At 42.2% G+C, this 25,559-nt stretch overlaps 1 protein-coding gene across 4 annotated transcripts in view; it reads left to right on the top strand.

Moving 5' to 3' along the window:
• Positions 1–25,559, top strand: part of LOC143510962 (uncharacterized) — a 78,550-nt gene that overhangs the window by 22,682 nt on the left and 30,309 nt on the right. For 3 of the 4 annotated variants that reach the window (XM_077000887.1, XM_077000890.1, XM_077000889.1), the window contains 2 exons: positions 10,027–10,104; positions 10,909–10,968. The exons of the other annotated variant lie outside the window; for it this stretch is intronic. In XM_077000887.1, coding sequence (XP_076857002.1) covers positions 10,027–10,104; positions 10,909–10,968 — 138 coding nt within the window. The remainder of the gene's footprint in view (positions 1–10,026; positions 10,105–10,908; positions 10,969–25,559) is intronic. 4 annotated transcript variants of the gene reach the window in all.

The raw sequence follows: 25,559 nt of genomic DNA, 5'->3' as shown, positions 1-25,559 counted from the left end.
AAGATGTCACTTAGCTTAATGTGACATCTACATTGGTCTGTTATACATGCATCCACAGGTCTTTAGAGGTCTTTAAAAAAACCTGTCTACTGCTCTGTGTGGTGTCTTTCCCTATATGTACATTGTGGCACTTATATCAAAGCAATCGTAATTAATTTATTCATTCTATATTGACATTTTACAACCTTGTTTTGTGTATATTAGCAGTAAAATGCATTAGCTCTGGAAATCTCAAATAGTTCTTATAGTCTAAAGGCATTCTAAAAAATGTTAACCAAGGCTTTCTTTCATTTTCCAGTGTAGTTGATTTAATCTCTTACAAGATGTACAATAGACAACAGCTGAAACAATGTGTGATGAAGAATGACTGAGAGTTGTTTCTTTTGAGCTGGGTGTTTTAGTGGCTGTGCTAAATTACATTACGATCAGATCCACAGGCTACGGGACCACAGTTATTATGTGAATGACCTTGACCAGCATGTCTGTGATTTATTTTCTGTAGAAGATTAGTGGAGGATCCTTAAAAACAGGATGTGCTCTCTGCATCATCTGGAAGATTCTGAGTGTTTAAGCAAATTATAATAATGTTTTATTTGTAGTGTGATCTGACAGAATCAAAGTAGTTTAAGTTATCTTAGATGTAAATTGTTTATAGGTCAGTGCGTCTACGCGCTTTTAAGAAATTACGGTATTCTTCACTATCAGAATCCCTTTAAATTGACTACACTTTAAGGTGACTACACTTTAGGGTGACTACACTTTAGGGTGACTACACTTTAAGGTGACACGTCCTGGTTCTTCAACCTGAGCCATGGCCTTTCCTGTTTTGCTGTCAGATGCTACATTGTAACGCCGGTGGCATCAAGGGAAAAGGGGGCGGACACAAGTGCTGAGAGAAGCAACATTTATTGTACTCAAATCCAAACTCAGGGCCGATTATACGGCTTGTGTTTGTATTGCTCTGGTTGTTAGGGGTGTGTCTTCTCAGTTGCTGTGATCCATTAGCACCATTTGTGTGTGGAGCCTGTGAGGCTCTGTGTTGGGCTGTGGCGTCTGTGAAGGCATTGCCTTTTGCTACTGTGTCGCCTGTTCTGGTGTGTGCGGCACATTTGATGATTGTAATTTGTGACGGCAGTAGCATGGCCTCCAACAGTTGTGAGATTAGTTGGTGGTTTATCTTTGATCCTGAGCTGGTAAGGAACGGTGAGCTCAACTGCTTGGGCAGAATAATGGGACGGGTGTGATATTGTTTCCAAAACCTATGTGTGGATAAATGCTACTTTCTGGTCCTGTAAAATTCGAGAAACAGCATGTTTGAGTTACCAGAAGTGTGAGTTGGTCGTACCCCACTATGTCTCTGGATGCTATCAGTGCCTTTTCTGCAGCTGCTATCGTGCGCACACACAGGGGCAGCCTGGCTGCCCCAGGGTCTAGTTTTCCTGAGAAGTAGGCTACCGGTCTCTGTCCGTCACCGTGGGCTTGTGTCAAAACACTTGTCATGTAGGCTCCTTTAATGTCAACACTCCCCACACACATACAAACACTGCATTCTATTTCAGAATTCAAAACTTCTCTTAAGACTCATTTGTTTAAACTGGATTATTCTCTTTAACAAATGTTATTTTTATCTCTGTTTGTTGTTAGAATTTTAATACATACTGTATGTTAAAATTTTGTTTTCATTGTTGTAAGGTGACCTTAAGTGTCATGAAAGGCAGCAACAAAAAAAATGTATTATTATTATTATTATTATTAGGGGTGGGAATCGTTTACTATCTCACGATTCGATTCGATTCCAATTTTGGGGGCCACGATTCGATTCAAAATCGATTTTCGATTCAAAATGATTTTCGATTCAAAAAACGATTTGATTTATAAAAATCTATATAAATCTGCATGATCTGCATGAGTACAGTCTGCTTTGCAAGACAGAATGACAAATACAGAACATAAAGTGTCTTTCACTTTTAATTAACAAAAATAATGTGCTTTGGTAAAATAAAATGCTTTTTGTTGTGTTACCAAAATTCTTTAGCTTCATTTTGCAAGCTCTCAGGGCTGGCTCGGATGCAGTTCCCCCAGCCATTGCTAGGGGCACCATAGTCAGTCCCAGACTAAACCGCCGTAACTGTACACAGGCAGGTCCCTGCTTTCTCTGTGGTTGCTTCTCGTTTAATGGTGTCTCGCCACCTCTCTCTGTTATGCTTTCTCTTTACTTATTCGAGTATCTATCTCCTGCGTCGCTTCCTGACTCATCTCAAGTTTTCCCAATCCTGTATTTCTTCCTATTCAAGATCAAGAAGATTTATTGGTCATACATTGTACAAGTACATGATGAAATGCTTTCTTGCCCAGGGCCCAGTGTTAAAGCACCGGAAACCCAGAGTGGCGGCAGCGTAACGCAGCGTACAAACGCAGAAGCGCCACCTTCACAGGCAAAGAAAAACACAGAGATAACATTGGTAACATTGGGAGGAGACAAAAAAATATGACCACAGATTATTCTCGCGAACAGTACAACAGTCTGTGTGCATGCAAAAAATCCCCATAGCACATACAGCATTGGTAACACAGACAGTAAGCAGTGAGAGGCGTGATCCATTCAGAGAGGGGGGGGGGGGGGGGGGGGGGGGCAGAGGCCTGGCACAGAGTTTTTGTGTCAAAGTTTGCGGTGGAAGGAGAAAGCCATCTCTGGCAGTCTCTGTGTGGGGGTAGGAGCAGGTAACCAAGATGACGACCTTCTGGGAGAAATTTGCTTGAGCGCCAATGCAGATAAGAAGAATGAAGAATTTAGCAAGGAGCTCGTCTTTGAGAATTTGAGCACGAACTCCTCTTAAAGTCGGCTGTCTCCCAACTGATCCAACTTCGCACGTAGAGCATTGATTCCATCCATGATCGTCTCCAAGCTTTTTCCAACAGTCACAGTCTGTGTTCCAACAGCTCTACCCACCGCATCAATCATGTGGGGCACTTGACGTGGACGCTCAATAGCTGACTCCACTCTATCAACTTTCCGATACACCAGGGCAACGCCTAATCCAATCAGCAGAGCCACCGCGATCAAAGTTCCAAATAAGTACTATATAAGTTCCTATTCGTTTTGCCTTTATTTTTGGGAAGGGTTTTATTTTGCTGCTGCGTTTTTTGCCAGTTACTTCTGGTGGCGTCCTTGGTTTCGTTTTTGCGTTGCATTTATCCGCGCTGTTTTTTTAGTTACTGATGTTATTTTGCTTCTTTCTCCCGTCTCTTTGCGGTTGAGTGTTATTTTCCACGTGTTGTATTTTCTATTTACTTCGTGCCCTCACGGATTTTGTTTCTATTCTTTTGCGCATTGAGTCTTCCGCATTGTTTTGTTTGTTTGTTCTGGGTTGCTGTGAACGTTTCCTTCTTGCTAATACATTTGACAAATATCAAACGTCTTGCTCTTGCGAGCCAGCACTTGGGTTCACCCTTCTCTATATTATTTCACTTGGGTCCACCCTTCTCTATATTATTTCACTTGGGTTCACCCTTCTCTATATTATTTAACGCGGTGTGTACGTTCCCGTGCTCACCGCGTTACACAAGCCTTGCACATGAGCTACATTGTGTCAAGTTCGGTCTTCCCTGGCATTCGGTAAAAACCAAAATGAACCCATATTTTTGCCTTAAATGAAGACGGGACAGGTTGAATTTCTCTTTCCTCCATTTGTTTTGAAACTTTTCCGCACATGAGTGTGTCCCAGAACCTGCTGAGTAAAATCTCACGTAATTTTGTAATTACGTAACGTGAGACTTCACCACGACTTAGAATCGATTTTGGGACATTTAAAATCGATTCTGAATCATAGTAAATGAGAATCGATTTTTGATATATGAATCGATTTTTTGGCACACCTCTAATTATTAGGGTTCACACACACATAGTGTGGGAACCCTATTGTAATTGTTAGGATTTTTCTTTCTTATTATTCTTTGTCCCATTTTTCGACCTAAAACGTATTGTGCAGCCTAGACCGTAATGCCTAGAAACCCCAAACTTGGCAAAAAGGTTCAGTTACCTCCAAGGATCAGATTCCCATACAGGGACCCAAATTGGCCTGATGGTGGCGCTATAGCGGACCATATTGACTTTTTGTCCATATCTCCTACACCGTAGGTCCTAGAACCAAAATTCCAGTTCCTATACATTCCTTGACTAAATTCAATAGGACAATTAATATACAACCATTAAGCTCCGCCCACTTAGATTTCGAGTTAATTTGCATAATGTGCAAAATCACACACATCTTTGAGCGCGAACTAGTCCCTGGATTTTTCACATACATGCACATATGTGGTATCAAAACGTTCAGAAGAGTCTGAACTTTAAAATGTATCCAACAAAAATGCTCATTTCTTCACTACCTAGTCAGTATAAGCCAATCAAATGAGGGGGCGTAAATTCAATAGTAAATTTTGCACATATGGAGCTCTAACTTAAGAAAACTTGCATGTAATGAGATGGCACTTCACAGACAGCTTCTGTGTGAGGGTCTGGGGCAGCTCGCAGAGGTTGCCATACCTCACCTGCTAGGGGGCGCTATAACATGCAAAAATTTGCCCCATGCACTCAGATTGGCCGATCCACATGAAACTTGACAGACATCATCTATGGGCCTCTGGAAACCAGGTCCTAAAGCAGACATGCCATACTTCCAAAATGGCTGACGTAATCGGCCAATCAGTGATCGGCACGCGTTTGACAGGCTTACCATTGGTCGATCTGCACGAAACCTCTTGGGTGTGGACAAGTGCACGCCCCCTATGACATAATCCAGCCGGGTGTCGATTGGCCACTGGGGGGCGCTATTGCAAAAAAAGCAAGTGTATCCCCTACATAATTCCACTTGGGAACATGCAATTGGACTCTTTTGATTCCTTGCAATAGTGCGAACAACTTTCCCATTACAAGTCCTATTAAAAAATGCACAGTTTATTTACAGTTAATAACAGTTTGAAATCATCACTTTTCATACTGCTCCTAGGATTTTCATACTATCATGTCAAGCAAAGTCTTATAATACTCTACAGAGTGTGAAATCAAAAAACAATCCAAAGATTTTGGATTTTAGGACACTTATACCTGCTAAATATTTTTTTAACGGACAGCATCGATACATATAATATTCATATTCTTGAAGCTCTTTCATATTTTATCCAATTCTGACCAAAATGCACAAGCCCATTCAGAATCCCATCCTGAACTAATTTGTCAAGTTTCATCTAAATCGGTTATCGTATGGCTCTACAGTGCAGTATTATATACAATGCATAAAAATGCATGTAAAGTCCCTCTGTCACCTTCTCCTTCTCGCACGCACGCAAGCTGAAACTCACACTCTCAGTCTCTCTCACACTCTCACCCACATTCCCCCTCCCATCTCTGTGCCCTAAGTAAACATTGCTCTGGCTACCTAGATCTCTCTGTGTCTATTAACCAGGCACACACACATACAGGCGCAAGCAGGCCTTCCTATAGCATTCACAATGACACTTCCCTAGCCATACCCACCCATATCCCAGTGACTAACACATGCTCATACAAACTGACATTTGGCTTCTTTTTTGTCTCTCTCTCACACAAACACACAGACACACACACCTTTATACCTATATGTATGTATAGTTTCTATGTATACTTATGTATGTATGTATTAGTATATGTTGTCATAGTTTGAATACATATACTACCACACACACACACACACACACACACACACACACACACACACACACACTTCTACCTAAATGTATGTATAGTTTGTATGCATATCTATAGTATATGTATAGTATATGTCAGTCATACCAGTGATGTCAGTCATATCAGACATGCCAGTCCAGTCATGTCAGTTATATCAGTCATGTCAGTGATGCCAGTCATGCCAGTCATGTTCTGCCAGTCATGTAAGCCATGTCATGCCAATCATTTCAGTCCAGTCATATCAGTCCTATCAGTCATGTCAGTCCAGTCATGTCAGTCAAATCTTCAAATCATTACAGTCATGCCAGTTATGTCAGTCATATCAGTCATGTTAATTTTGTTCGTCATGCCAGTGATGTCATTCCAGTCATGCCAGTCATATCAGTTATGTCAGTAATGCCAGTCATGTCAGTCATGCCAGGCTTTGCAGACTACATTCATACTTTGAATACACAGGCAGTCATGTTAGGCGTGCTACGTGTACAAGGAGTGAAATAACAAAGCATAGTCTCTGGCTCCCTCAATCTCTCTCTGTCAGTAATATAGAGGCCCAATCATGTATAGACAAGTGCAGGCCTTCCTATACTGTTCACATAGATGCAGCTCTAGCCAGATGTGCTATTTTTGTGTCTCCCTTTCTGACACACACAGATGTCATCACACTCTACATCTGTAGAGCACACACTGGCCAAACCCAAACAGCTTTTTTTCACTTTTAGGTCTAAAGGACCTTTTGGGCTTCCTTTTGCCTATTGAGGCCAAAATGCCTATTGGTGTGTGAACCCGCCAATCGCCGCTTGCGGCTATATTTATTATTATTATTATTATTATTATTATTATAACTGTCTATTCAATTGGCCTCTGAACAAGCAGCAATAGGAGCACATGCCTAGAAAAGATAAAAGTTTTTTAGTTGTTGGTCTTAATATCTTTAAAATGGCCTCTATTCTGTCTCTTGACAGAGAGCGAGTTTCTTTTGGGATGTCATCACCCAGTGCACATTTTGTCAGCAATATTGCAAATTTTGCTTAGGGACCTTGTGGCCTTCCCTTGCTAGGTGATGTAGCAATGCCACTATGGCCCTCTTTGCATGCTTCTCATATGTTTACACAGAGTATGAGAGCATCTACGTAGTGTAACAGCGCAATGCCCTCTGGAAGGTTCAGAGAGGCCAGACTGTCTCGCAGTGCTGCATTGTAAATGGTGGGTGACTCACAATAGCCTTGGCATAAGCGAGTGAATGTGTATGTTTTTCCTTCAAAGGAAAATGCAAACCAGTACTGGCCATCTGGATGCACAGGGGCACTGAAAAATGCATTTGCTAGGTCCACTACATTGAACCACTGACTATCTGGAGGAATCTGGGAGAGAATGGTGTGAGGATTTGGCACTTCTGGGGCCCTGGGGTGTATTGCTGCATTGACAGCTTGCAAATTCTGCACAAATCTCCATTCTTCCCGCCCTGGTTTCTTAACTGGAAAAATTGGAGCGCGCACAGGTGAGTCATGGAATGGTACTATCACTCCAGTCTGTCTAAGTGATTGGAAAACTGGCCTAATTCCCTTGAGCGCATCAGGGTTCAAAAGGTATTAATGTTGCTTTGGCCTATAGTCAGATTTTGGGGTGATGTGTATGGGCTCACACCCCCATATTAGCCCCACATTGCTCTTACCTTGTGCCCATAATGCTGCAGGAACAGTTCTGAGATCCTCTTCCTTTTTTTCTGAGAGGGTAAGGGAGGTGGCAAAAAAAATACCAAGGGGGTTAATCAGTTACACTCCCCGCCGGCAGGGGAGTCAATAAGGAGCCGGGTGCATCCACGCCCTCCTGATAGAGCTGAATGTTGTGTTCCTGCCAGGAACTCACTCCCAATTGGTAATGTCAGATATCTCTATCATCCATTCACGGACGTCCTACTATTGTGGTTCCTCGTGTGCATTTCCCAGTCCTTTTAGATCGAGGAACTGAGAACAGATCTTCCTGTTCTGATGTGGTTTGCACCACTCCTGCAGCCCATACGCAATCCCACACAATAGCAGTGACAGTCAAACAATCATGTTTTCTAACATCAAATTTATCCTCAAAACCTCTAGGCCCTCACTCACATGCAGTGTGCAGTGCAGCGATCCCTGCGTTCTCAACGTTAAATCACCTGACAACAAACTTTGCACTTCACACATGAAGTGTTCCCAACACTCTCCTCCTGCACTCTGCAGCTCATAAGCATACAGTGGAACTCCTGCTGATAACTGAACCACCAACACAGCTGACTCCCACTACACAAACAACCCCTCAGGCCTGCTACTGATATTACATCCCAATTTACACATTAAATCATGACCCATAACATTTAATGGACATGTAGCTGAAATTAAAAATAAAATTTATGTTCAAATGTGGTATTATTTAATTTACATCGGAGATGCTTTTAAAACATTATTATTATAACTGAATGTGTGACACCGCTATCAACTAAAAACTTCACTTTGGTGTCGTTTACTGTTAATGTTATTTTTGCCAAGCCTTGCGGCCCTTCACAAATTTTCGGTAAATATTGATAATTTAAACCAGTTACTTTCCTTTTGTTGTCTTCTCCTCATGGTCCTGTGCTGTCCCGCCTCTCCGCTGTCCGTCAATCTCCAGAGTTTTCATTTTCCTGTTCAGTGTCTTCATTTTCAGGAGAGTCTCTTGCAAAGTGTCCTGGTTTTCCGCAGTTGAAACAATTGCCGTCACCCCTTCCTCCTCCTCGGCCCCTCCGTTGTCCTCTGATAGTGAGCACGTGTTGGGTAGTTTGCACCATGGTCAGTATAGCCTCTTGTTGGATGTCATTCTGCTTCTGAATTTTCTTCTTCTCTTTCTTTGCAAGTACAGTCATGGCCAAAAGTTTTGAGAATGACACAAATATTATATTTTCACATGATCTGTTGCCCTCTGGTTTTTATGTGTGTTTGTCAGATGTTTTTATCACATACAGAAATATAATTGCAATCATATTATGAGTAACAAAAGCTTTTATTGACAGTTTAATTCTAATGCAGCAAGTCAATATTTGCAGTGTTGACCCTTCTTCTTCAGGACCTCTGCAATTCTCTGTGGCATGCTCTCAATCAACTTCTGGACCAAATCCTGACTGATAGCAGTCCATTGTTGCATAATCAATGCTTGCATTTTGTCAGAATGTGTAGGTTTTTGTTTGATCTGGGGAGTTTCCAGGCCATGGACCCAAAACTCTATGTTTTGTTCCCTGAGCCATTTAGTTATCACCTTTGCTTTATGGCAAGGTGCTCCATCATGCTGGAAAAGGCATTGTTGATCACCAAACTGCTCTTGGATGGTTGGGAGAAGTACCATTCTTTATTCATAGCTGTGTTTTTAGGCAAGAGAGCCGATTCCCTTGGCTGAGAAGCAACCCCACACATTAATGGTTTCAGGATGCTTTACAGTTGGCATGAGACAAGACTGGTGGTAGCGCTCACCTCGTCTTCTCCAAACAAGCTGTTTTCCAGATGTCCCAAACAATCGGAAAGGGGATTCATCAGAGAAAATTACTTTACCCCAGTCCTCAGCAGTCCACTCCCTGTACCTTTTGCAGAATATCAGTCTGTCCCTGATGTTTTTTGTGGAGAGAAGTGGCTTCTTTGCTGCTTCTGTTTGTTGAGTCATTTGATTTGAAGTTTTGGACATAAACTCGAACTTTTAGGCCCTTAAGCCTTCATCAGTGTGCCGGTGGGATTCAAACCCACAACACCCAATTTACAATGGCAAAGAGGGAAATTCACCAGGCCATCATCACCGCATGACAAGACACTATCCATAAAAAACAATAGCAATAGGAAAAGTGTATAGTAAACATGCAATCTATGTATAGATAGTAATAATCAAGAGAGGAATGTAACTATAAATGACATGTATGAATAAAAATTAATTAATTAAAATAACAAAGAGAAGTGTTCATTGTTTAGATTAGATAAGACAGTGTTAAAATTACAAATGGAGTGTAATCAAGAACAGACATTCTGTTTCCCTTCAGGGCTTCTGTAATATTCAATTTCATTCAGATCACAAGATTTGTTTTTAGTGGATACAATATTTGTTTGATATGATTTTATACATGCAAGTAGAAGTTATCTTGATTTCTACATTATTTCAACATAGTAGTAATATAGTAATAGATAGCTCTTAGTGTTAGGTTACAGGTGCATTTTAAATAGGTAATCAGTAATCTGTAATAGATTCATGTTTACAGTAATCCTCCTTCCCTGGGTCGGTCTTTCGTTCATGATTGTCTCCTCTTTCTCCCCTAGTGTTCTGGAATATCTGGGGTACGGCGTTTAAAATCGTGCTGGCTGTTGTTGGGGTTGTAACACTGGTCATCATGATAAGTAGGTATCTTAATGTTAAAAGTCATTATGAAGTATTTGAGCATGGGACTTGCTTAAGTCATCTGTTTTTTTCTGTGATCATGTTCCTTTCAATTGCACAAGCCTGTTAGTTACATGAGTTTGTATCACTTTAATAAACCTCTGAGGCTACAGAACAATCATTCAGTAAATAAAGTGGTTCAAGCTGCTTCCCACTACTGCTGTTCTGTTATTTACACATACGTACACAGTGTGGTGTAGGAACGAAAGGACAAAACCCCTTCGTCCAGTTAGACAAACCTTTGTCCAGTCCATACAGGACCTAAGGGAGAAAATGTGGTACTTACAGAATAAACACGTTGCTGTAAAATGGAATGGGCAGGAGTGTGACATTATCATGTGGATATAAAACACTTATTTATTAAATTTGAATTGTAGTCAGGATCACTGCAGATGCCATGTGGGAAATATGAACCAAAACAAAAACAAGGAAAATGAGGAAGTTCTAGTAAGGAAGGTACAGTACAAGAGAGCATGACAGTCACAAGGTCTAAGGGATTAGATGTTATAACACTATTGTTTGATTACATAAGGAAGGTATAGTACAGGAGACCATATAAGTATCAAAGTCTAAGGGACTAGATGTGTTATAACACTACTGTCTAATTCCATAAAGAAGGTGCAGTACTGGAGACCATATCAGTATCAAGGACTAGGGGACTAGATGTGTTATAACACTAGTGTTTAATTGCATATACTGTAAATCCTGTACTTCAGTGATCCCAACAATTATATTAATATAATTTATCTTTCTCTTAATTTCAGGTTTTATCTTGGGTTTTTGCCTGGAAAGCAAATTGCCTGATGCAGCATGGTATTGTTTAAGTAAGTACAAATGGAGCGTTTTCTTCATGAAGGTTCTACTGAATCATTGATGTTCATCCTTCACCCAGACACCACCAGTCGTGCTGGTTGGTGTTCCACCACAGTAACTATTCACAGTGGACATTTTAACAAAATATTCAGTGTCAAAAACAGATATAGAAGTTACTGAAGTTGATGGAGAATATCAATGTTTGATTTGATAAAAGGTCAACTTTTATGTTGACCATTAGAAGAAATATGTCACGATGTTAGAGCTGGAGAGAGAGAGGGAGAGTGTTTGGTTTGACAGAATGAAATGAGCTCATACACTAAATGATTTGTCTGGTTTATGAACCCCTCCAACACAATAAATTTTATGTGGCTTCAAAAGCGGTTTAATTTACACCCAAAACAGTAAAAGCAGAGGCACACTGCAATTGCAATTTTTTTGCAAAATACCAAATTTATTGATATGAACAAATTACAAACCATTAAACTAAAACAGATATGGGGTACATTTTTTTTAATTCAGGGTCAAAGTTAATTTCTGAAGTGGTTTCTCTGAGTGACCACTGTGCATTAAGTGGCGCTTACTATATTATTTACATTTTCATTTAATTCTCAGCTTCCTGTAAGATTGCATTGCATTATTTAATTTTTTTGTGATAAAGATGAAAGCAGTTCTTTGTCTGATTGATGCACAGCCCAACTTTGCACTCTGTGCACATCCATTTCATTTCTTCAGTGGTGACAGGCTGGAAAGTTTTCCCTGCTTGGGTGGCATACAGTGTGTGAAATGTCATATGCTCAAAAAGATCCTCATCAAATAAGCACATGAAATTCATCAGTGTCAACTGGACCAGTTTGTTCACAACATTCTGGGATAAGAATGGTCACAGTGTTACTCCCCCACTGCCATGCTTTTGTCTTGAGGCCCTCAGCTGCGGCTGCATGGTCTATGCCCTGACCTTCATTATTTTGGTTCTCATCACTGCCCTGCTCACATTCACTACTGCTGTCATTTTCATTTGCCTGGATTCCATAACTGCCCTGATCTTTTTCATCATCCTCATCACTACTCTCACTCTCACTACATGAAGAATCTAATGGAATGGATTCTATCAAAAGTCTTGCTACCTCCTCAGCAGCCATTTTTCGTTTTGCCGTGACGCACTGCGAAATAGGGTATATCAACTTAGCTGTGTAAAATATCTAATTTAGAATAAATAAATGAAGTTTTTTTATCATATAGGCTCTATGTTTATCACCATTACTCCATGTGATTTCTGTTTGCCCTACGTTCACTGTGCTTACTATGGGTAACCACCAATTTTGAGCCATGTGACCCTCTAGTTGACATATTTTCACAGTGGTTACTAGACAAAACCACCCACATTTTAGCCCTGTAAATACATATATTGTTTTATTTTTATTATTATTTTTCGATTTTTCGTGAACCAACCTGGATCACCTGGTAAGCAATTTTGAACAGACCCCCGAACAAACTTGCAGACCTAGCTTTTGCAGAGAAACTACAGTGCTTACATCACTTCCTGTGTGCTACTTTTTAAGGGTCTGTATAAAAACATTCCCTCTTTAAAAACCAATGCAAATTGAGAAATGAGGAAAAACAAGGTGGTTTCTAATAGTGACCACCATGCTGCAAAGGGATAAATAATAAATAAATAAAAACAACAAAATGATCAGTACATAGATGTTCTTCAAACTACATTTACACTATGTGAGACAGTTAACAGTGTGTGAAGAGCCAGTCAGACCTGAGACTCATCATGAGTCCAACATCATGGTTGATGGTCTAGGGCAGCGTTTCTCAACCGGGGTGCCGCGGCACCCTGGGGTGCCGTCTGTCTTCATCGGGGGTGCCGTCAAAATATTCTGATGTGAAATAAAAAACTATAGTTTAAAAAATTGAAGTTATTATACGCTTTAAAAATCATTAAAATGTATTTCATGTGACCAGATCTCTCAAGTTTGGTGGGCGTGAGCTTTTTTTCAGGCGGGGGGATTGGAATCTGTCGCGATGGTTAGTGTAGCGGCTGTGTGTGTGTGTGTGTGTGTGTGTGTGTGTGTGTGTGTGTGTGTGTGTGGTTGGGGAGTGGGCTGGCTAAAGTCTACCAAGAAACAGCGCGATCTATATTCTGATTGGTTCAACCTGTTATAATATACAACCGATGGATTGGCTGAATATGCTGCGGTGTGCGGCGATTAGATTATTTAAAAAATAAATAAATAATAATAATATTCAAGCGTGAGAAATTCCATGTGTGGCGTGAGAGCGTGTGAAATCGCTAAATATGCGTGAGTCTCACGCTCAAAGCGTGCATATGACCTGCATATGACCAAGGTCAGCACGTGATTACGCAGGTTTCCCACTGACTGTAAGTCACATTTATCTGCTCTCTGTCTTAATAATCACTTTTTTGTGTTATGTTGGCCGGGAGATGGTTGCAGAGAGTATGTTTTCAGGGTTGCCAACGCTCACGCATTGAGTATGAGACACACACATTTGACCGTTTTCACACGCTCTCACGGCACACTTCCGATATCTCACTTCCGAAAAAAAAATCTTGTTTATTTATCTGATCCATATCTATGATTCAATGAGTTACTAGTTCGCTTTGGCGCCAACCACCCGCGATCGATAGATTGCGATATAATACTTAATTTGTGTCCATTTTACGTTCACACTCTCCCCCCCCCCAAGCCTGTGTTTTTAACGCATTGTAAACTGGGGTGCCTTAAAATTTGGCATGCATATAAAGGGTGCCACAACTAAAAAAAGGTTGAGAAACACTGGTCTAGGGCAGGGGTGGCCAACCTGCGGCTCGCGAGCCACATGCGGCTCTTTGCCTGGTTTCATGCGGCTCCCCAGCCGGTCCGCGGGCTCACCTGCACTAACGGGGCGACACACTGCTACATTTTCGTGGTGTGCGGTTTGTTTACAAGCCTAGCGAGCCACTAATACTTTTAAAACCGGCGTAGTGGAAAACACGCATTTGACTGTCTTCACAGCTTATAATTTACACTCGCCAGCCCCCCCCCCCCGCCCAACAAATTACACTCCCCCCCCACCCGTCAACAATCTACACTCGCCCATGTGTGATGTGGCTCTTTGCCGTAACACAGTAAGAAAAGTGGCTCTTGGTCTATGACGGGTTGGCCACCCCTGGTCTAGGGAATTCTGCTGATACAGACTCGGCATGCCTGGTGTACGTCTGATCTTCAGACCACCTCTGACTAGTACTCACTTTTCCCTTTCTGTTGTGATTTTATGACAGAATACATGGTGTGAAACACCCTTGTGCATTCTGCTTTTTGGGGAGAGAAAGGTTTCAATTTTCAAATTACTGTACTTAAATCCTAATGCAGTAGCCATAGTAAGTCACATTATAAATTAGTGAGCTTTTATCAAACATAGCATCTATTTCTGTCACAGATAATATCTACTTCTGTCCTAGATACATACATTTCGAGCCTTCTCTTCCGGCTTTCATGTTCCTGCACTCCCTCTGTTTCAGCTAGCTTAGCTTCTTTGTCTCGTCTTAGTTTCCTGACGTGGTTCTTCGAACTTTAGCAAAGAAAATGGATTTGATCAGGTGGTCTCTCAACGCAATTGGCATTATTTTTTCCACGTGGAGTCATGGTGTGGGAGAACCCACATGTCTGGACGGATCGCCCTCATCTGGATATGTGTTTGGCTCAGGGGGGATGTGGTGTAGTTTGTGTCTTGCGCCTCTCTCCCTGGAAGATGTTGAGGATGTGTTCTTATTTGGAACTTTGATCACTGGGGTTCTGCTGATTGGATTAGGTGTGGCCCTGGTGTATCGAGAAATTAAGAGTGGGGTCAGTTGAACGCCCACGAAAATTGCCCAACTTGATTGACGCGGTGGGTAGAGCTGTTGGAACTGTTGAAACACAGACTGTGACTTTTAAAAAGCTGGATTTGATCATGGAGGGAATTAATGCTCTACGCGTGAAGCTGGATCAGTTGGGAGACCACTGACTTAAGGGGAGTTCGTGTGCTCAAACACTCAAGGACGAGCTCCTTGCTAAATTCTTCATTCATGATTATCTGCATTGGCGCCCAAACAAATTTCTCCCAGAAGGTAGTCGTCTTGGTTACCTGCTCCTACCCCCACACAGAGACTGCCAGAGATGGCTTTCTCCTTCCACCGCAAACTATGACACAAAAACTGTGTGCCAGGCCTCTGGCTCCCCCCTCCCTCTCTGAATGAATCACGCCTCTCACTGCTTACTGTCTGTGTTATCAATGCTGTATGTGCTATGGGGATTTTTTGCATGCACACAGACTCTTGTCCTGTTCGTGAGAATAATCTGTGGTCATATTTTTTTGTCTCCTCCCAATGTTATCTCTATGTTTCTCTTCCGTTATGCGTAAAGGCGGCGCCCGTCGAGGCAGGTGCAGAAATGCCTCTGCCGCTCTGGGTTTTCGGTGCTTTAACACTGGGCTCTGGGCAAAAACGCATTTCATCTTGTACTTGTACAATGTATGATGAATAAATACCTTTACCTTATTTGTCCTAAATAACATATACTTTTTCAGGATTCAAATTGTGCAGAGTTGTCAAATGTAGCAAAACTGGTCATGAGTTATTGATAATGGGGCACCACAGTAAACACACGTAAGTGAAGGTTAACTGGTACAGATTAATTAATGTGAGAAGCGTCTCATGACCTGAGGGTGAAATTCTCAGTCTGTGACTGAATCCTCAAGTCATTAGCAGAATGGAAACAAATAATAAAAATCTAGAAATTAAATGAATTATTATAGTTATTACAGTTGATATTTCAACACATAGAATTAACCATAACAAACGTATTGATTACTAGTCATGAGTAAATAAAGTAACCTGTCAGGAATGACACCTGATAGCCATCCGGACTCAGCTGTTCCTCATCACAACGCCCACATTCCTGGCATTCTTATGCACCTCCGTCTCAATTCCTAGTCGCGAAGTATTGCCAACTATGTTGCGTACCGAGCGTTATTCTACTCTGTTGTTTCTCCTGTGTACCAACCTCTGCCTGTTCCCTCAACCTCGTCTCCTGCCTAGCCCTCTGGTACCTTACAGACTCTGCCTTCTCGTTACGACCTCGGATCGGATTGACTACTCCCAGCAAATGGCACTAGATAAACTCTATTTATGCATTGACAACTCACATTCTATTGTTGTGTCTATCTGCCAAATAAAAAGCACTGCGCTTTTGCACAAGGATCCCTCTTTGTCTCCTCCATTCGTTACATAACCCTAGGGAAATGCATAGAAGGAGAGGCCCTAACAGATACTGGGAAAATGGCAGGTAGGACTACTAGAACTAGAGCAGCTGAAGAGAGTATATACAGTATATATAAGACATATATAAGGGACATATGTATAATTTTATAGGAACAAACGGCTTATGATTGGTGCCTAAGCTAGGCATATGAGCAAAGTGACAAAGGCTAACTCTGAGCTGGGAACAGGTTGAGCCTGTCTGTACGCGTTTGAGGGATTAATAACTTCACATGATGGAGATCTGGAGTTATTGCATGGTTTTACCAAACCTTTAGACATCTTCCAAAACCTGCCTTCTGGCGCTGTGTACAACCCGAGTTTCTTACCCAGAGAAGCTCAAAGAATTATGAAACAAGCCAGTCCAATTCACTGAGACTGCTCAGAACAGGGGTCACCAACGTGGTGAGGACGTCACGAGTCGCCCGCGGGCTTGTTTTAAAAATAGCTCACTATAGTGCCATGCACCAAAGCGCTGCATAGTTTATGTTTTTGCTACTATTATAGATTGTCCGCGGTTGCTAGCGGTCTTCCCGCTTAGCAATTGACACTCGCACCCCCCCCCCCCCCCCCCCCGCGCGCTCAACAACTTTTCATTAGATTGATGCGAATTCATCTGGTAGCCCTCCGCAATAATTGGTCTCCAAGAAGTAGCTCCCAGTTTCAAAAAGGTTGGTGACCCCTGGCTCAGAACTTCATTGGAGATCACAAGGCCAGACTCACATGTTTGAGCTGCCTGGAACACAAGTTATTCTAAACTTGCATGTGCAGAGGGTTAAACTAAATTCAATTGATGTTGGCCAAACAGAATTACCTTTAATTACATTTAATTTTAAAGTAAACAAGTACTTCTGATTACATGTTTATTCTTGTGAGAGGTTCTAGACTTGCAGTTTCACCACTGGTTGTACAGTAGTGATGTGATTGGACAGATGGAGAGGGAGACTGTACTGTACGGAGATCAGTGCTGGTATAGTCTAACAGCAGCAGGAAGGAAGGAAGGACCTGTAGTTCTACTGTAATGGTAGGAGGACAACTCGACACAGAGGGATCCAGATGCAGAGATATATTTATTGACACTAATCAGAGCATGATAGCTTGAGTTAGGTAGTAACTGGGAAGGACCAGGAAAGGCAGCTGGAGTGGTAGCAGAAGTTAATCCTGGAGAGCTGGGCCAACGGCAGGACGCGTAGTCTAGGGGGGAAGCACAGGTCGATACACAGGTAGACAATATTTCGCAAAGAGGAAGTGTAGGCTTAGGACTTAAATAGGGGAGGGGAGACGGTAATGAGGAACACACGTGTCTAGTATTCCGGTGACTAGTGTCACGTTGAGGACCCCGGCCCCTCCCTTTTGGGCGTGTGTCTACGTCGTCCGCGTCTATTCATCTACGTCAGTGGATCTACGTGGTTGTGGTTTAGTCCTGTGATAATTTGTCTCACCTGTGGCTCGTCTTGTCATCACATGGGGCTGATGTGGTTTGTCTATTTAATGTGCGCTCGCGCAGTGTCCTGTGCTCGTCGTTGTCTACAGTTTACACATCTGTGTGCCTCTACGTGTTCTACGTGCGCTATTGCGCAATATATGTTGTACATTAAACGTAACGTGTGCTGCAACCAGCGGATCTGTGTCTCGTCCGTCTGCCGCCTCCCGCGTTACAACTAGTGCTACTAGTGCTACTAGAGTGTCATGCATGGGGTGGATTAAATATGCAAAATTACTATATTATTATAGTTTTACTACAACTTAAATTTGTACTCACAATAATACTCCCTTATGAATAAATCAGTATGAGGTCAGTAAAGTGTCACTCACCTCTGATGTGGTTAAATTTCATGTCCATCTCCTGGAACACATCATTCCATTTTAACAAACGGTTAGGTTCTCGAGGTGCGTGACTCATGGCCATCAGAACATCACAACACCAAAACATCACAACACCAGAACATTTGTTTTGCTCCATTTTGTATGCTTCTTTTTTTTCACATGCACGTACAGCATCAGCTTCATAGAGATCAAATCACACATGTTCACCTTCTGAACAAATGAATAAATAATAAAACCAACACAACAACCCACAACAACAATAATCACTAACAATACTCAGTGATCTGTACCACACTAGACAAAACACAGGCTATATATACTCACAATACCAAACACAAAACACCTGAAAATGTGAACGAGGGCAAGGGTTGCAAATCATGAGGCACGACTACGAAACGCACATGACAACATAAACAACACGTACATGATTGACAGCCAGGGAAGGAGCTAATCGTGACAGACACCAGCAGTATAGAAGGACTGTGAGATTATAACCGCAAAAATCTGCTGTTTGTTCTCAAAGTATTATGTAGAGCTACTGGGTGTTTCAAATCTCTGTTTCATATCCCCCTCTCTCTCTATATTTCTCTCTCTCCCTCTCTCTTTCTTTCTCTCATTCCCTCTCCCCCCTAAATCTCCCTCTCTCATCCCATTGAAAAAACACATGCCATGACGTATTCATATGTATTCATAAAAATGCTCTAAAAAATGTATAATGGGCTGATAAAATGCCAATAACTTCATAAACAAAATATAAGCAGCATTCTAACTCTCTCAGGGCCTGTGAATGGATTCATGTGCTTACATATTTATCAACATTTATCAAATTAATCCATCTCTGTAAAAGTTATTATAAATTGTTATAAAAAGTGTTATATGGAATTTGATCAAGTTGAACTGAAACAATCTTGTGGGGAATAATACATAATATAGTGCAAGTATAATTAGTATAATAAACTGCAATATTCCACTTAATTAGAAATACAGCATGTACTGTATGTGTACATTCAAGAGACCAACACACTTGGAGTAGGACAGAACTCTCAAACGGAGTCATAACATTTCTTACTGAAAAGCAGAGGTGGATATTCCAGGTTCAGAAAGTAAAAGTCCTCACCAGGATTTTACTCAAGCTTGATGGATTTTCTAATTAGTGGCAAGCCAGGTAAAATGAGTGGAATCAACACAATCCAGGAAGTCTGAGCAAAATCTTGGTGAGGACTTTTACTTTTTGAACCTGGAATGTCCACCTCTGCGGAAAAGGAAATTTGTTAAACATTCTCAGTGTCTCATTCTCATTTTGGTCTCATTCTCATTTGTAGCATAAACTAATCGGTCCTTAGTTATTAGCTAATTGCCTAATTAGTTAGGGTTTATGACTGCCACAGGCCTGGAGCCTGTTGGTCACTTGTATTGTCCCACAGCATAACAGCTAACTGCATTACTACATAAGCCATTAACATGTTTGCACCACAGTCTGAGTGTTTAATGCTTTAGTTGGTGGTAATGGCTGGTGATTTTCTATGCTAAGGAGGTATCTGATAGCACATAATGATCATATGGAGTATTAGTGGACGTAACACCAGACATGTTTCCAGCTGATGTAAGCAAAATAACAAAAACTGCAAGTCAAACGCACTGCAACCATTTCAGATGACCATGCTGTCTTTGAGGCTCAGAGGGCCACATGAAGGGTGATGAAGGGTGACATGAAGGGTCATGAAGGATGATATGAAGGGTCATGAAAGGTCATGAAGTGTGGTTTGGTTCTGATGAGGTAGAAGCTGATCACCATGGTATCATCACACCTCTGTGGCACTAAGAAACAGGCCCACTGTGAGCGGTCATCACTCCTGGTTTCCATCTTTTATCCCCTCCATCATCTCTTATCCTATCTATCATCTCTTGTTCTCTCCATCATGGGGGGTTAGTGCTGCGTCCCTAGCTGTAAACTGCAACCCAGGAGGAGAATGTGAAGGTCCTGTGTGTGTTTCATAGCCAATATCAGCCAAATGAGTATGTAACTGACAGTCTGGAAAAAAGGGGACTGTCGCACACTCTCCGGCTGTGGAGTTTTAAAATGGGTTAAATAAATCTGTCTAATGGGTCCTGAATGAGGACAAAGCCCTTTGAAGATTTAAGAGCATTGTGCCCAATCACCACATATTGCTGTTAGCCATAGGGGTCAAAAATGAGATCTCACACCTCATTGTTTTTTTAACACAGCCAACCTGTAGAGGAAGTAGAGATTAAAGCTAGCTAAACAATATACACTGCTCAAAAAAATAAAGGGAACACTCAAATAACACATCCTAGATCTGAATGAATGAAATATTCTTATTGAATACTTTGTTCTGTACAAAGTTGAATGTGCTGACAATAAAATCACACAAAAATCATCAATGGAAATCAAATTTATTAACCAATGGAGGCCTGGATTTGGAGCCACACACAAAATTAAAGTGGAAAAACACACTACAGGCTGATCCAACTTTGATGTAATGTCCTTAAAACAAGTCAAAATGAGGCTCAGTATTGTGTGTGGCCTCCATATGCCTGTATGACCTCCCTACAACGCCTGGGCATGCTCCTGATGAGGTGGCGGATGGTCTCCTGAGGGATCTTCTCCCAGACCAGGACTAAAGCATCTGCCAACTCCTGGACAGTCTGTGGTGCAACATGACGTTGGTGGATGGAGCGAGACATGATGTCCCAGATGTGCTCAATTGGATTCAGGTCTGGGGAACGGGCGGGCAAGTCCATAGCTTCAATGCCTTCATCTTGCAGGAACTGCTGACACACTCCAGCCACATGAGGTCTAGCATTGTCCTGCATTAGGAGGAACCCAGGGCCAACCGCACCAGCATATGGTCTCACAAGGGGTCTGAGGATCTCATCTCGGTACATAATGGCAGTCAGGCTACCTCTGGTGAGCACATGGAGGGCTGTTCGGCCCTCCAAAGAAATGCCACCCCACACCATTACTGACCCACTGCCAAACCGGTCATGCTGAAGGATGTTGCAGGCAGCAGATCGCTCTCCACAGCGTCTCCAGACTCTGTCACGTCTGTCACGTGCTCATTGTGAACCTGCTTTCATCTGTGAAGAGCATAAGGCGCCAGTGGCGAATTTGCCAATCCTGGTGTTCTCTGGCAAATGCCAAGCATCCTGCACGGTGTTGGGCTGTGAGCACAACCCCCATCTGTGGACGTCGGGCCCTCATACCATCCTCATGGAGTCGGTTTCTAACCGTTTGTGCAGACACATGCACATTTGTGGCCTGCTGGAGGTCATTTTGCAGGGCTCTGGCAGTGCTCCTCCTGTTCCTTCTTGCACAAAGGCGGAGGTAGCAGTCCTGCTGCTCTGCTGCTGGGTTGTTGCCCTCCTACGGCCTCCTCCACGTCTCCTGGTGTACTGGCCTGTCTCCTGGTACCGCCTCCAGCCTCTGGACACTACGCTGACAGACACAGCAAACCTTCTTGCCACAGCTTGCATTGATGTGCCATCCTGGATGAGCTGCACTACCTGAGCCACTTGTGTGGGTTGTAGAGTCCGTCTCATGCTACCACAAGTGTGAAAGGACCCCCAACATTCAAAAGTGACCACAACATCAGCCAGAAAGCATAGGTACTGAGAAGTGGTCTGTGGTCCCCACCTGCAGAACCACTCCTTTATAGGGGGGGGGTCTTGCTAATTGCCTCTCATTTCTACCTGTTGTCTATTCCATTTGCACAACAGCAGGTGAAATTGATTCACAATCAGTGTTCCTAACTGAACAGGTTGGTTTCACAGAAGTGTGGTTGACTTGGAGTTATATTGTGTTGTTTAAGTGTTCCCTTACAGAACTGACAGAAAATACTAATATATTGAATCAGGGAAACATGGAAGCAAAAGATAAATACTACAAAAGACAAATACATAAATAAGCAAACCAATAGGGATATACATGAAACACAAAACTTACAACCACACAATGACCTATAAAGCAAAGGATGAAACAAAGGGCTTAAATACACAGACTAAACAAGGAACCAAACAAGACACACCTCAAAACAATGACGAGGGGGCAGAGCACAAGGGTGGGGTGTGAAGTCAGAAAAAACTAGGAATTTCAAAATAAAGTTACACAAAGTAAACCAAAATACAAACACATGAAAAACAAAGACATAACTGACAGGAGGAGTGGAGCTAACCATGACAATATACCAGTAGAGCACCGAGACGTGGTCTTGGAAAAATAGATTCACTAATGTCAGGTTCTACCTTTAGTGTCTATACCTTAACTGTGGTATGTCCCAGGCTAATTATGGGAGGAGCTGGTGGCTCATGAGGGGATCTTCAGATATAAATACTAAACACTAAATACTACTGTACAGCAGATTTTTTTAAAGCCTTTTGTTGCTCTCCTGGTATCACTGAGAATCAAGATTCTGATTCTACTGTCTGGTAATAAATAAATAAATAAATAAAAATACAAACAAGATCAGAACAGACTTTAGGAAACACTTACGTAAATACACAGGGCTGGAAAAACAACACAGTACACTTACAAACAACAGCTAACATGACAGTCTACAACAAACACAACAAAGACAGCAAAGACCAGCAACCACTGAAGACGTTCATACATAGACTCTATGACGGGATACACAAGTAATGTTTTATCCATCTGATTCACTAAGTGTAATAATGAAAGCTAATTCAAGTCATCATAGTTACACAGATTTTAAATAGAGGTTGTAAATGATGTAAATGATGTGTAAAGCCCCAGTCAGGAACTGATACAGCTTTCAGGTGTCACACTGACCACCCAGGATCCCTTGTGTGTGTGTGTGTGTGTGTGTGTGTGTGTGTGTGTGTGTGTGTGTGTATCTGTATATATATATATGTGTCTGTGTGCATATATGTGTGTTTCTATGTGTATATGTGTGTGTGTGTGTGTGTGTGTGTGTGTGTGTGTGTGTGTGTGTGTGTGTGTGTGTATACATTCATTTGTGTGTATGTCTGCATGCGTATATGTTTGTGTGTGTGTGGATATATGTTCAGTGTTTCTGTTTGTGTGTCTGTCTGCTTGCGTCAGGGTACCCGCGGGTCCTTAAAAAGTCTTAAAATGTCTTAAATTTAGTTTCTGTATTATTTTACCAATGTATATCCCACAATAATTATCATTTCCGCAACAGCCGTATACTCCGCATGGTAGATGGCAGTAGTACGCAGGGTTGCCAGGTCCTACAAAAATATCCCGCACGAAGTCAGTGTAAAACCATCCCTTCAGTAGACTAAACTATCCCAAAGCCCAAAGTTGTTGAGGGGGGGGTTGGCGAGTGTAAGTTGTCGACGGGGGGGGGGGGGGGGGGGGGGGGGGATTGGGGGTGGCGAGTAGACTAGCCCAATTTGGCGTGAAAACCGCGAACCTGGCAACTATGGTAGTACGTCACCTAGCAGGTGGAAATGCTTTAGCTGCCTAACACGCTGCTTTTCTTATTTGAGGGCTGCGGCGGGAACAACAATACAAGGCTCCAATACAGACATGGGTAAATGTCCATTCAGTGAAGTGGCTGGAGGATGAAAAATATTGTGGCTGACTGAAACCTTCCAGTGATTCGTATGAGGCGCAAGGTGAACTTGCCGAAAAACATTTAAACTTGGTACAATGGGCTGTAAAGCGCTGGATTCTCATATGAAATCTGAAAAACACAAGCGATATGATAACACTCGTAATAGTAATATGCACATCGAGTCATTCGCTGCTAACTGCAGTTTAACTGTAAGTGCCAAAAATGATTTGTCTACTGTGTAGGGCGACCAAACGTCCGTATTTCCCGGGACGTATTTCACGTCCTGTCCCGGGTTATTTTTTAAGTGAGGAACTGTTCAAGGTTTTTAAATTACCTCCATTGGACCATTACAATTTAAATGTACAGGCAGTAGGGCACTGCGCACGGCGCTGCATGTGCCGTAATCCCTGAGCCACGTCAAGGTGCGTTTATACCAGTGATGGTATATATATATACGGTCTCTGGTTTATACTTGACGCGTCGCGACCGGCGCGAGGTTCCGGAGAAGCCTCTCGCTGCAGCCTGCAGGAAGGCGGAGTTGGACACCAAAATTACTATTACACCCCTTCTCCATTACCAACATTACCAACATATCCCTTCTCCATCACCAACATTATCAGTAAACAGTAAACATTACCATTTTAATTGTGTACTTATAGTAGCAGAGTTGCCAACTCTCACGCATTGAGCGTGAGACACACGCATTTGACCGTTTTCACACGCTCTCACGCCACACTTCCGATATCTCACGCCGAAAAAAATCTAGTTTATTTACCTCTGATCCACATAGATTCAATGTTACTAGTTACTAGTTCGCTCTGGCGCCAACCACCGGCGATCGATCGATCGCGATATAATACTTAATTTGTGTCCATTTTACATCCCCCCGTCAACATTTTACGTTCGCCACCCAATAAATAAAAATAATGAATAACATACGTGGAACGATACACAAAGTAAATGAGGTATGTGTAAATTAAGCGCAACGACGTGCCTCTTGAACACTTGTGAGTTATTATGCGTATTTTTAAGTGCCACACAGTTATTCTCGAACGAAGAAGTAGTGGGTTGGCGCACGAGAGCGCATTAGAGGGTGGAGTTGGATGTGGGCGGGGTTGGATGTCCAACTCCGCCTTCCTGCAGGCTGCAGCGAGACATACTTGAGGTTCCGTGTGTCGACAATGACGTAATCGCGGTGGCTCCGCCCCTGCGCGAGGTCGTGCACCTCTCGAATTTTGTAACTAATAATTGAGCCTTCAGTGAGGGCAGCCCTGTTCTTAATCACAATGTAGACAGCATGACTGTCAGTAGCAACATGCAACACGCCCCCCCAGTCCAGTATGGTGCTGAACGGTGCTGAACAAGTTGAAATTGAAACATGGATATTAGTGTTTATAGGCTTTAAGGCTGTAAAGGCTGTTTTGCTGAGTTCTCTTAACATTGCACTTTTATATTTATTTGATTATTTGATGATTTATTTTGATCATTTCAGTCATCTTATTTACAATTATATCAAAGAGGCACTTATAAATTAGACAAACATAACATAATATTTATGATGGAATAACCACAAATGTCTTTACTGTGCTCACATCATTATCAGTTTTATTCAACCCCCTAGTGACATTATTTTTTAGTACTTAGTACAACATCCTTTTCCAGTTATGACAGCTTTCAAGCGTGAAGCATAGCTTGACACAAGTGTCTTGCAGCGACCTATGGGTATCTTAGCCCATTCTTCATGGGCAAAAGCCTCCAGTTCAGTCACATTCTTAGGCTTGCGCACTGCAACTGCCTTCTTTAGGTCCCACCAGAGGTTCTCAATTGGATTTAAGTCTGGTGATTGCGATGGCCACTCTAGAATGTTCCAGCCTTTCATGTTCAACCATGCTCTAGTGGACTTGGATGTGTG

Source organism: Brachyhypopomus gauderio, chromosome 3, assembly GCF_052324685.1.
Source record: "Brachyhypopomus gauderio isolate BG-103 chromosome 3, BGAUD_0.2, whole genome shotgun sequence".
NCBI lineage: Eukaryota > Metazoa > Chordata > Actinopteri > Gymnotiformes > Hypopomidae > Brachyhypopomus > Brachyhypopomus gauderio.
This window is presented reverse-complemented; position numbering and strand designations above follow the sequence as displayed.